We start from the raw sequence: 12,718 nt of genomic DNA, 5'->3' as shown, positions 1-12,718 counted from the left end.
CCTAGCCTATGGCTCACAGAGAACACTGAACAAGGTTGACAATGGAACTGGTTTGTAACTGATTCTTCTCCATTCATTTCATGTTTTTCTATTGCAAACAGAGTAAAAGTTCCTCAAAGGCAAACAGCGTGTATAATTATCCTGCATCACCCATATCAGCTGACACAGCTGGAAAAATACAACATGTTTAAAAGTTTCCCTGAGTTTAACTTCAGGCCAGAGTAAACAGTGGCAAAGATGATCAAAACAATGCCCAGCTCTGTGGACTCTGACGTAGTTATTTCCAAGATAGATGGCGTGGAGCTCACAGCAGAACAGGTGCTTAGCACGTGTGAGGCCTGGCTTCAGTCTCCAGCCCAGAGGAAGAAAAGGGGGAGAGGGCGAGTGTGATCTAGGGGACAGGGGCTAGACTGTGCAATGATCTTTGCAAGTTACAATGCATCTAGGAATCAGCAAGGCAAACTTAAATCAGTTGCTATGCTCACTAGTCAGGAACTATGATGCTCTCTCTCTCTCTCTCTCTCTCTCTTTTTTTTTTTGTTTGTTTGTTTCCAGGAGCATTAGATGATTCTTAGGATTTTTACATTTTCGGAAAACATGAGAAGAAATACAGTAGCATCCTAGGACTTTCAATGGACACAGAGCAAAGAACATGTTCCAAGTTTACCACCATCTTTATGATGAACATAACTCACGCGGCTCAAACACTTCGGCAAAACGAAAAGATGATTTGACATAAAATGTATCCATTCACTCATTCTAAGCTCAAACATTACTGGACAACAATTGTGAACTGTTATTGTGACAGCTTCGGGGCCAGTGACATTGTCTCTGGGGCTTACAGCCGAGCTCTGCCCTGCATGATGCAGTAATTCCTGGCTACACTTGAATGTGGCTGGGCCCAACTGGAATTTATGTTCAAAGATTTAGCACCCCTAAAAGAATGTAAAATTACCAGTTCTATGTTAATGATATAACAAAATGACATGGATTAAATAAAATATTAGCATTACGCCTTGTTTTTCATGAGGCTGCTACAAAAGTGTGTAGCTCGTTTCTCCCTGGCACTGCCAGGTGACTCTAACTGCAACCTTCTGCTGTTCTCACAATCTAGTCTAATTAAACAGCTGGGTGCGAGCATCTGCCCAGTACCTGATAAACAAATGCTGAGCATTCTGTCAAGGAGCCTTCAGAGCTGCACCAGGTTACTCACTCCCCTCTCCACAGATCTCCTTCCTACAGTCCCAGCCTAAGAGCAACTCCACATACCAGAAACCCACTTCTCTTTTTAAAAATCACAGGAATTTATCAGGGCAAGAAGCAAGCATTGATTTTCATCATGTGGCATATAGCACAGGCTCCTCGACCTTGACAAAATGAAATTTGGTTTTAGTCTCTGAATCCTCCACCAAGTTTTCTGCTAATGAAATCATCCACAGGCTTGGGTTGCCTGCTTCCAAAACTCACTAGAAAACGGAGTAGGGTTTCAGAGTGAGCTCAACAGTAAAGATTCACAGAGCCAAGCCCAAAGACCAGCATCCAACTCCTGAAATTACATCACACATACATATGTAAACACACACACACACACACACACACACACACACACACACACACACAATGTAAAAACATAGAAGTGAGAAATAAAAAATGAACCTATGTGCTGGGGTGATCTGAACATCCAAAAGAGACAAGGCTGTGGGACCTGAACACCTGAGCCATTTCCTTTCCTGAGGCAAGCATCTGTTCTAACTCAGGGGTAAATGGGAGCTATGGTCACTAGGGAAGTGGGTCTGAATTTGTAGCAGAAACAAGCTAGCTCTCTGAGATTATACTACAGATGATTAGGCCATTTCCAATGTTCTCATTATTACAAATAATATTGGAATAAAGTTTCTTCTACATATGCATATGAAAACATATGAATATACCTAGAGATTGAATTCTTGGGTCAAAGAAACAAGCATTTCAAATATTTACAGATAAAACTATTGTAGAGCTATACTGTTTCTCCAACAGCTGAACTGGACCAATTTATACTCCTACATATGTGTACTTTGTTTGTTTGGGGTTTTTTTTGAGACAGGGTCTTCAGTAGTAGCCCAGGATTACCTCAAGCTCTCTATATAGCCCAGGGTAATTTGAGCTACTGATCCTCCTATTCCTACTTTCAGAATGCTGGGACTACAGTTATGGGTCACCATGCCCAATTTTCAGTGTTGGAGACGAAACTTAGGCTTCATGAATGACAAGCAAGTATGCTACCAACTGAGCTATATACCCCTCCCAGCACTACTATCTTCCTCTATTGAGATAGGGTCTGGGTATGTAGTCTGGGCCAGCCTTTAACTCTGTTGAGGCAGGATCTCACTATATAGCATTGGTTGACCTGAAATACATTCTTTAGACCAGATTAGCCTTAAACTTGCAGAAACCTGTTATGCCTCTTCAGTGCAAGGATTAAAGGCATGTACCACCACATTTAGACAAGGCTTGAACTCTTGATCTTCTTCCTCTGCTTCCCCAGAGTGCAGTCCAGAAAAATATTTTTAAAGATTTATTTTCTGTGTGTATGAATGCCTAAATGTATATATACTATGTGCATACCTAGTGCCTAGGGTGATCAGAAAAAGACATCAGAACCTCTGGAATTGGAGTTATAGACAATTGTGAGCTGCCATGTGGGTGCTGGGAAACAAATTAAGGTCTTAATTAAGCGCTCTTAATCACTAAGCCATCTCTCCAGCCCCCCAGCAAATAATTTTTTTTTTTGTTTATCTATTCAAGTTTTAGCTGAAATTTAACACAACAAGGTTGTATAGAAGAGATGATACTTGCTTAGTTTAATTCAGGGAGGATGCTGGTCAAATTTCACTTCTAAATTAAGACATTTCCTCTTGGTTTCTTATTAATGGTCTACCAATAAAATAATCACTAGATTTTGTTCCTTATCAGAAAAGGGTATGTTTTTAAAATAAAATTTGCATTGAAATGTTAAATACAGAAAGGGACACATACAAGACCACAGTGTGATGATACACCTTAACAAAAAAGAATGCTTAAATTATTGTTAGGTTTTTATATTGGGGGGGCTGTCATACTTTTTCTTTGAACCTATTAGTGTAGGTACTACCAACTCCCAGAAGCTTGTCCTTCATGATCACAGCACCAGACTTTTGTGAGCTCCTATACGGATGCTGGGAATCAAACCTGGGTCCTCCACAAGACTCACCAATGATTTTAATCGCTAATCCATTTCTCCAACCCCATTAATTTTTCTGTCAATCATAAAACTAGCAGTTTCTTTATAGCTTCATTATATGTTATCATATCTAAGTGTGCATTCCCAAATAATATTTGAAGTGTATAACAAAATGATATAGTAACTGGGTGATGGCACGTGCCTTTTTAGCACTTACTTGGGAGGCAGAAGCAGGAGGATCTCTGAGTTCGAGGCCAGTTTGGTCTACAAAGCAAGTTCCAGGACAGCCAGGGATACACAGAGAAACCCTGTCTTGAAAAACCAAAATAGGGGTTTGGAGATTTAGCTCAGTGATAGAGCACTTGCCTAGCAAGCTCAAGGCCCTGGGTTCGGTCTTCAGCTCCAAGGGGGGGGAGTGGGGAGGGGGAGGGGGAGGGGGAGGGGGGACGGACCAAAATAAAACTATGTAGTACAATTCTTTTGGGTTCTTATTTATGATTGCTTCAAGGCTTCCTTTATGCTGTTGTTGTTGAAGATGGTACACATAGCCTGCTCCTCTCTCTCCCTATGAGTGAGCAGCCCCTTTACTCAGTCAGTCTAGTTCTCTAAATAGACATTTAGGTGTTTTCAATTTGTGGCTCTTGATGTTGATATAAACATTTTCATACATGTTTTAAAGTATACAGAGGGTCACAATGCTGTTGGCTATAAATCCAGAAATTAAATTCCTGAGTCTTAAAGGAAATCCTTATTAGATAAGGCCATAGTTTTCAAAATGGCAGGAACAATCCCCATAGTAACCAACAGCATGAGAATCCCTGGGTCCCACATGCATGCCAACACTTGGCACAGTTACTGCTCCCATCTGGATAATTCCTGTTAGTCTACAAGCCTATCTCACACTAGAACACACAGTCTCTCATGGCTGATGAAATTGAGCACTTTTTAAAATCTTTTTAGACGGGATCTCTATGGAGTCCTGTAAGTCACTATGTAGACAGGCTATCCTTCAACTCACAGAGATCCTCTAGCTTCTGGCCTCTAAGAATGCGGAGATTTAAGGCCTACATCACCATGCCCAACCAAGTTCTATTAGTTGGCCATCTGGAGTTTTCTTCAGTAAATGTCTACTTTAGACTTTTACACATTTTTCTAGAGACATGCCTTTTTAAAATCCTGGTTTATATAAATTCATTGTATATGTCTAAAATAAGAATGCTCACTTTTCACCTATTTCAGTATTATTGAAATGTCATATTTTTACTAAGATTTATTTTTGCTTATGTGTATTGTGTTGTGTATGCATGTGTCTATGTGTGTGCATGTATATAAGGGCATAGGTATGTGTACACGAGGCCCAAAGCTGACTCCTGGAGTCTCTCGTCCTTCCTCTTGCTGCCTGAGGACAACTCTTTCTTTTTTTTTTTTTTTTCTTTTTTTCTTTTTTTTTTTTTTCGGAGCTGGGGACCGAACCCAGGGCCTTGTGCTTGCTAGGCAAGCGCTCTACCACTGAGCTAAATCCCCAACCCCAGGACAACTCTTTCTGTTCGTTTCTCATCCAGCTAGTCTGACTGACCAGCTTGCTCTTGGATCTACTGTCTCAGCTACAGAATTCTCAGTTATAGAATGTAATACATATGTATATGTATACACACATAGTTACACAATTCCTCTACATTGTTAGAAACCTCTGTAATTATACTTAGCTTCGTGGCTATGTTTTAGTAGTCTCTACATACTACTTCATATACTCAAATCTTCCTCGTTTTGGATTTTTTTATGTTACCAGAGATATCTTTCCAACTAATTTTCCCAAAATAAGTGTACAGCATAAATTTCAGATCTTTTTTTTTTTTTGACTCCCCCTACCTTAAGCAGAATTTATCTACAAAATAATTTCCCCTGAGAACACTGAATGCAACCAATCACCTTTAGCAGTCTGTGTTGCATGTTAGAAACCGGGGGCCAGTCTTAAGTCTGAACAATGAACAGTTCACTACTGGATCTGTGAAGACACGGCTCGATTTAACAGCTTCCTCTCAACCTGCTTCTACCATGGGTGGGCAGCTGCTTCATTTGTTCATCTTAAGCCGTCCATATCAAGTTCCTCTTTAGTGTCTGTGAGCTTGACATTAACAAAATGAAAGTCAGGCATAATTGTGACATTTTTAATCTAGCAGCCTCTGTGAGTTGAGGCCACTGAGTTTCAGGCAAGCCAGAGCTACTTAGTGAGACCCTGTCTTAAATATGAAATAAAATAAGCACTAGTCAAAAAAAAAAATCAGACTATGTACGGTAGCACACGCCTTTAACTCTAGCACAGGAGGCAGAGACAGGTGATCGATGAACGCAAGGCTGACCTGGTTTGTATAATGAGTCCCAGGCCAGCAAAGAAGATGTCTCAAGACTAAGTCTTAAAAACAAAACAAAACAAAACAAAACCAGGAGGCCAGGTGTGAGGGAAGACTTTAATTTAAGCACTCGGAAGGCAAAGGCAGGCAGATCTCTGTGAGTTCAAGACTAGCCACATCTGGAGAGTAGGTTCTAGGCTAGATAGGGGATACATAGTGAAATACTGTTTCAAAACAAACAAACAAACAAAAATAAATTCTCTGATATCAATCATGCATCAAGAACCCCTGTTTTGGACTGTATTATATTCAGTGTTGGTTTCTCAGTTGATGTAATTCCATTGTTAAGACAACTCTGTACAGCCCAGGCTTTACAAATAAGGAATCTGAGGGAAACAAGAACTAAGCAAGCACTTGCCCAAAGTCATACAGCTGACAAATGGCAGAGCGTGGATTCAGATGCAGATACTCTGACTCCAAACTTCCTTTTTCTGTTGTTTTCAATAAAATTGTGATGACACATCACCATTCATCTTTTTTTCATTAGCAGTGATACTGGAGAACTGAGGAAGGTTAAGTGGATATTTTGTTTACTACTTTATGATGGAAATCCAGTGTTTCAACACATCAGAACTGCTTTTACCATGCCACACTGTTAGTTGGTAGAAACCTCTTTTGAGAAGATGCATGACCTAGTTACAGAAAACAGACTCTATGAAACTGTTTTCAACCAAGGCAAAGGATTTCCAAAATGAAAGACCTGAAAATATTTTGAAAGACTATTTCTAAAGTTTAAATAAGTTTTTTTTTTTTAAAGAAAACACCTGGGGCTGGGGATTTAGCTCAGTGGTAGAGCGCTTACCTAGGAAGCGCAAGGCCCTGGGTTCGGTCCCCAGCTCCGAAAAAAAGAACAAAAAAAAAAAGAACAAAAAAAAAAAAAAAAAGAAAACACCTAATGGATTATTGAGAAAGCATTTGCATGTTCTCAACAATTTATTAATTTACCACTTACAACTACAACAGTTAAGGATATACTAAAATTTCCACCCATGCTCTTCCCTGACCACTGCTGTATAATTAGATCTAACTCCATGTCCTCTGGCATGCACTGAACTACCAAGCGGAGATGAAGAAGTCAGAGCCAGCTGTCCCACTGCTCCTGCCCCTGTGCTGGCAGAGCTCACAGCCTGGGGGAAGCACACACACATGAACAGAACTCCATGCGGTCAGTGCTGGTGCTGTTACAGGCTGTACACAGAAGGAGACATCAGAACAAAGTGGGGACAGGTCTTCCAAGTTTTCCTGGAAGTAACTGCTATACTGTCAAAGAATCAGAGGGTTTTCTGGAAATACTTCTTAAAAGTGTTAAGGGATAATCAACTAGTGGTTTGCAAATCAACGGGAGTTTAACGCCTACTTCTAAACTCTGCCCTGTGATTAGCCTAGTGACAAGAAGTAGGTCATACAGAAAATCTGGAAGTCACTTTTTTTTTTTTTTGTTCTTTTTTTCGGAGCTGGGGAGCTGGGGACCGAACCCAGGGCCTTGCGCTTCCTAGGCAAGCGCTCTACCACTGAGCTAAGTCCCCAACCCCTGGAAGTCACTTTTTTAAAAGATTATTTTTATTCAGTGGGTTTGAGTATTTTGCCTTCAGTATGCATGTGCCCTGGGTATCCGCCTGGTGCCTCTGTGGGCACCACTCTACAACCAGACCCTGGAAGTCGGTCCTTGTTTTTCCCCCACTCTCTTCAATTAGTGATCAAATCTCTAATTCAGCATATGCATAATTCAGGTTCCCACCACCCAACACCCCCCCCCCCCCCGCATCCCCACTACAGCCTCCTCATTTTGGGCTGCAGCTTCCCTGGACTTGGGAACTGCAGTCGTTATCTCCTTACTAGCTACAACTCTCCTTCAGTGGTGCTTGCTCTATCTGGCCCCCTCCAGATTCTTTCTGGCTGCCATTCCCCACTATGCTAAACTTTCTACAGACCTTGAAGGCATTTACACCAACACCATATTCAAGCTACCTGGCACTTGTGTCTGAAATTTCACTCTTCCCTTGCAAAAACCCACTTAGGTTTAAGTAACTTATCTGAGAAACCATATGATACTATTCTTCTTCATCATCTTTCCCATTTACTGATGAGAAACCTCTCTGTGTGCTCCACTACCTTATCAGGACACTGCCACAAAAAACTTCATTCCAATCACTCTGCAACTGTCCATTCACCTGGTTCCCTAGATCTGCACCATCAATCTATCAAGTACAGTAACTGCTACACAGGAAGTCATCCAGAAACACCGAATGGAGGGATGAATGATGAACAGAGTTAAACCTAAGAAAGGCGATGGGACAATCAGAGGTCATGGAGAAAGGACAGAACACTGAATTTCCACCTTTAATGGGTAGAAATAAGAAAACACGGAAGGGAACAAAATGAACAAAGAGGAGGAAGCAGAAACACCTAGGATCATACACACAGCGCTGTGACCCAAGGGAAGAGAGACGTTAAGGGATGCAGGTGGCCACAGCATCAACACTGAAACTAGTCAAAGGAGAGAAGACAGACAAGGCCACTGCTTCTAAGGAGGCTAGTGGTGATCCTCACACCCAATGCTGAGCCTGCTCCCCTCACCCTGCTCGGCATTCTCTATCACCAGCTTTCTCAGCCATTCTGAATTTAGGACTTAAAAATACCAAATGGTATAAAACTTACCTGTGCAGTATTTTCCCCCATGATTAATTTTTTTTAAAATGGAAACTATACAAAAAAAAAAAAAAAAAAAAAACAAACCACCATTCAGATAGAATCAGGCTTGTTTTTACTATTTCTTTTGACATTCTATATTTTTATAGGATTTTATACAATTTTTAAAGTTTTGTAAATGTTTGAGGGTGTGCCTGCAAGTGTGTGCGCCGCAGGCACACCTAATGCTGCAGAAGCCTGAGAAGACTCAGATGGAGGTGGTGCACATGCTGTTGGCCACCGTGTGGTGATGGCACTCAAGAAGGGTCTTGTCCAGAGCGGCAAGTGCTCTTACCCTCCGAGCCCTCTCTCTAGCCTCACACAACTGCTTTTTCATTAAACTCTATGTCCTAATTATTGTTCTTTTGGTGGTGATGGTGGTGACACGGTTTCACGTGATTCAGGTTCCTTGAATTCACTATGGAACTGGAGACAACCCTGAACTTCTGATTGTCTTGCCTTCACCTCCCTTTCAAGTGTTGGAATGAAAAGTGGTACCACTTTTGCCTTTGTTTGCTTTGATGGTGTTTTGTTTGTTTTAATTTTACTGTATTTATTTTGTGTAGAAGAAAATAGTTTTGCCTTGCGTATATAAGGAGGCCAGAGGACAACGTGTGGGTGTTTCCTTTCTTGTTCTACCGTGTGGGTCCCAGGAATTGTGAGTCGGTTGTCAAGTCTGAGCCATCTCCCTGCCCCCATACTTGGTTTTATATGTGGTGCTGGGGATCAGGATTTTATATGTGGCTTTGGGCATGCTTGATTTAAGCACCCTACCAACTCAGCTACCTCTCTAACCTTTGTTCTGCTTCTTTAAACAGAGTTTCATTCTACAGCCCAGGATGGCCTAGAATTCACTATGCAACTCGGGCTGTCCTACACTATAAAAATCCTCCTGCCTCAGTCTCCCAAATTCTGGGATTATAAATCTGAACAATGGGCTGGAGAGATGGCTCAGTGGTTAAGAGAACCGACTGTTCTTCCAGAGGTCCTGAGTTCAAATCCCAGCAACCACATGGTGGCTCACAGCCATCTGGAATGAGATCAGATGCCCTCTTCTGGTGTGTCTGACAGCAGCTACAGTGTACTCATATATAATAAAAGTAAATAAATCTTTAAAAAATAAAAATAAGGGGCTGGGGATTTAGCTCAGTGGTAGAGCGCTTACCTAGGAAGCGCAAGGCCCTGGGTTTGGTCCCCAGCTCCGAAAAAAAGAACCAAAAAAAAATAAAAAAAATAAATAAAAATAAATAAACCTGAACCACCATGCCTGGCCTTAAATTACTTCTTAATTACGCTTATATATAGAAAGCATGAGTACTTAAAATAATGCTGCATTGCTTTTGAAGTCTAATTTATGCTTATTTCAAACTAAGTTAAATTTCTGTTTAAAAAATGCAATAAATTAGCATTTTAATTTAAAAAGAAAATATTACAGAACTAAACATCTTTCTTTGCTAAGCTACTTATATAATTTTTCCATCACACACTGCTAAAGTAACTTTGACATTTATCAATAACATCATTTGTGCTGAGAGGTGGCTTGCTATCACTGAATTTCTTAGCTTCACCCATTCAGGCCTGGTTTTAAGTCTGTTCATGTTCCAGGGTCTGGCTGCTAAATATGTTAAAAACTAGATACGGAAACATCTACAGCAGCTGTGGAACTTTCCTTAGGTGGTCTTTGTTGTTTGTTTTTTGAGAAAGGGTCTTAATGTCTAACCCTGACTGTTCTGGAACTTGCTATGTGGCTTGGAATTCACTGATCTACCTGCTTTAAAGGTGTATGATACTACATGCTTTTTAACTTTTTATTCCATTTATATATTATTTATGTATACATTCCATGTGTTGCATGTGTGTGTGTACACATGCTGTGGAAGTGCACATGTGTGAAGTCAGGACAAGTTGTTGGAGTAGTTTCTCTGCCTCTACCTTGTGGGTCCCAGAGAGCAAGCTCAGGTCACCAAGCCTAGCAATAAGCACTGTTAGACTCCAAGCCAGTTGCCCTCCCCAGCTAGCACTTTGGTCTGTACTGACTATTCATATGCATTCACTTATTTTTCTAGTACGTATAGAGTACTAGTTTCTGGGAACTCTTTATATTCAGATTAACGACCTGTTACACACGCTTTCCCTGGCTATGTTTTTAATGTATGATATTTGATACAAAGGGTTTTAGTTAGACTCACATCATCACTCATCTCTTCCTTAGAATCACATCCTACACTTGAAGTTTTTTTGAGATGGCTATGGTGGACTGCCACTGATACTGATGAGGTGGTCTACTCTATCTAAGATACACTGAGAGAATCTAAGTTCCCCAAAACTTGTCTTTACAATCCCAGCAGTCGTCAATATAAAACATAAATTTAGAACTAAGGCCTAGACTTGCTTCAATTTTGGCTGTTAATACAACTTAAAGAAAACAGTTTTGAATTTAGAAAAGCCATTCAAAATTCCCTTCAACCCACAGGAAGCACAGACCTCTTGCTAGTTATCACCCACCTCTCAAGAACCTGTTAGGGATCCTTATGATGGGACAGGACTGAATGAAGCGCCTCCTAACTGGGTCCCATCGTATTTTCTTCTTACCTGTCACCACAATTATCAGCAGTAAGTCAGACACATACAACACATGGCAAATAATACATAGTTACTGTATTATAAAGACAGAAAACAGAAAACAAAACAGTACTTGAATACAGAAGGAAAGTGATATAAAGTATCATTTAACTCTGGAAGTTAAAATGACAATACATAAGCAGTGATGAAAGTCTTCAACTCTTACCCCCCCAACAACACTGAAATCATGTGCACCTTTTTAAAGCTGGTTCAATAGCATGTGCACTCAAATAATCACCAATGCCATCTTGTGGCAAAAATTTACCAGGAATTTTAGAATCGACTAGAAAGAGCAGTCTTTTAAAGCCAATGAAGCCAAAAGGCACTCCACCCAAAAGCGTCAGGTCCAACACAGGCTCCTCCGCTCACGGTTTCTTTTACTAGTTACAAAGCCATGGATGCTGGCCTTCAATAAGAAATCTGCTGGTCTTAAAAATTAAAACTAAGTGACAACCAAGTCAAACAAAACATTACTATCTGGGCACCTCCATGTAGCAAAGGGAGAAGGAGTACATATGCCTCCTAGGAAGCAAATTAACTCCATGCTAATCCCAATTAAAATGTGTTTTCTTATGAAACAGAAGAAAAATGTAATGAACTCATAGAACTGTTCAAAGGAGCAATTTTCTCTCTTCCCAAAGTTTTGATACCTCCCATTAAAATAGCTCTTGTCAAAAAAACAAACATTGTTTGCATAACACATAAAGTTTATATTACATCATATAATTCCCTCAGCAATCCACACTCATTTTCTTAGGCACCTGCTATGCCTGCATCCCTGTTTTAGGATCTAGAGTTGCAAAAGAAGGATATGACTCATCCTACCTAGAACTCCTGCTCAGGTAAGCAAAGGACTTGTATAAACAAATAATCACATACAGTGAGGTAGGTGTAACAAGGGCTGTAAAAGCCCTCACAGATCTTTTGTAGACACATGTGAGGAAGGAAGCCAAAGGAAACTGACTGATGATGGAGGTGAGGGCTCCACCTAAACATCCCTCCTCCCACTACATCCCACCTACTCTGGCTCCAGTTCCCTAGGAAGAGAGTGGGTTTTGCTTTAAGCAATTGAAGAAATATTCAGATGATCATCAGAAGGTCTAGCTTGTGTATTCAAACACTTGACATGGAGAAACACAAATTCTGTTTAGTGCAGTAATATGACCTTCACAATACTATGGAGAAAAGAGACTTAAGGGGAAATTATATATCTGGCAAAATATATAAAATCTTTTAAGTATGTGGTTCCCGAATGTTGGTCTCTAGATTGCTGCTAGGTTAAAGTGAAAATTCCCAGCCCAATATAAAATAAGAAAAATATGACAAAAAGCTAAATGTTCTCTTCAAAGGTCTACCTTTTTTGTTAAATAGTCTTTATTTTTCTAAGAGAATGATGATAGAAAATTGCATTGGTTATGCTTTTACATATCTTTACTTAGAAAAATAGAAAATTTGCAAACAAAAATATACTCTAATATTACTCTAATATATACACAAACATATATATTTTTAAATGTACAGACTGAACCACTGCTTTGAATCAATGATACACCATGATGACTCATGAGTCCCACACAGGAAGTCATACTGCCAAAGATACTAACACATATTATACACTTCCCTTACTCTCACTTATGCTCCATTTAGAAAGACGAGACAGGCACACACAACCACTGAATAGCAATACAAGACAGAATATAACAAGTGGTTAGCTTAAATTTGACAATTTTATGTATCAAAAGTGTTAAAGTGTACATACCCTTTGACCCAGCTATTCCACTTCTAGGAATCTATT

At 40.1% G+C, this 12,718-nt stretch overlaps 1 protein-coding gene across 2 annotated transcripts in view; it reads right to left on the bottom strand.

Annotated features, from left to right (window-relative positions):
* Window positions 1-12,718, bottom strand: part of Klhdc10 (kelch domain containing 10) — a 57,809-nt gene that overhangs the window by 17,211 nt on the left and 27,880 nt on the right. The window contains exon 2 of one of the 2 annotated variants that reach the window (XM_006236201.5): window positions 10,807-10,893. The exons of the other annotated variant lie outside the window; for it this stretch is intronic. Coding sequence (XP_006236263.1) covers window positions 10,807-10,893 — 87 coding nt within the window. The remainder of the gene's footprint in view (window positions 1-10,806; window positions 10,894-12,718) is intronic. 2 annotated transcript variants of the gene reach the window in all.

This window comes from Rattus norvegicus, chromosome 4 (genome assembly GCF_036323735.1).
Source record: "Rattus norvegicus strain BN/NHsdMcwi chromosome 4, GRCr8, whole genome shotgun sequence".
Classification (NCBI taxonomy): Eukaryota; Metazoa; Chordata; class Mammalia; order Rodentia; family Muridae; genus Rattus; species Rattus norvegicus.
The sequence above is the reverse complement of the archived record's forward strand: the minus strand, read 5'-3'. Positions and strand labels throughout refer to the sequence as shown.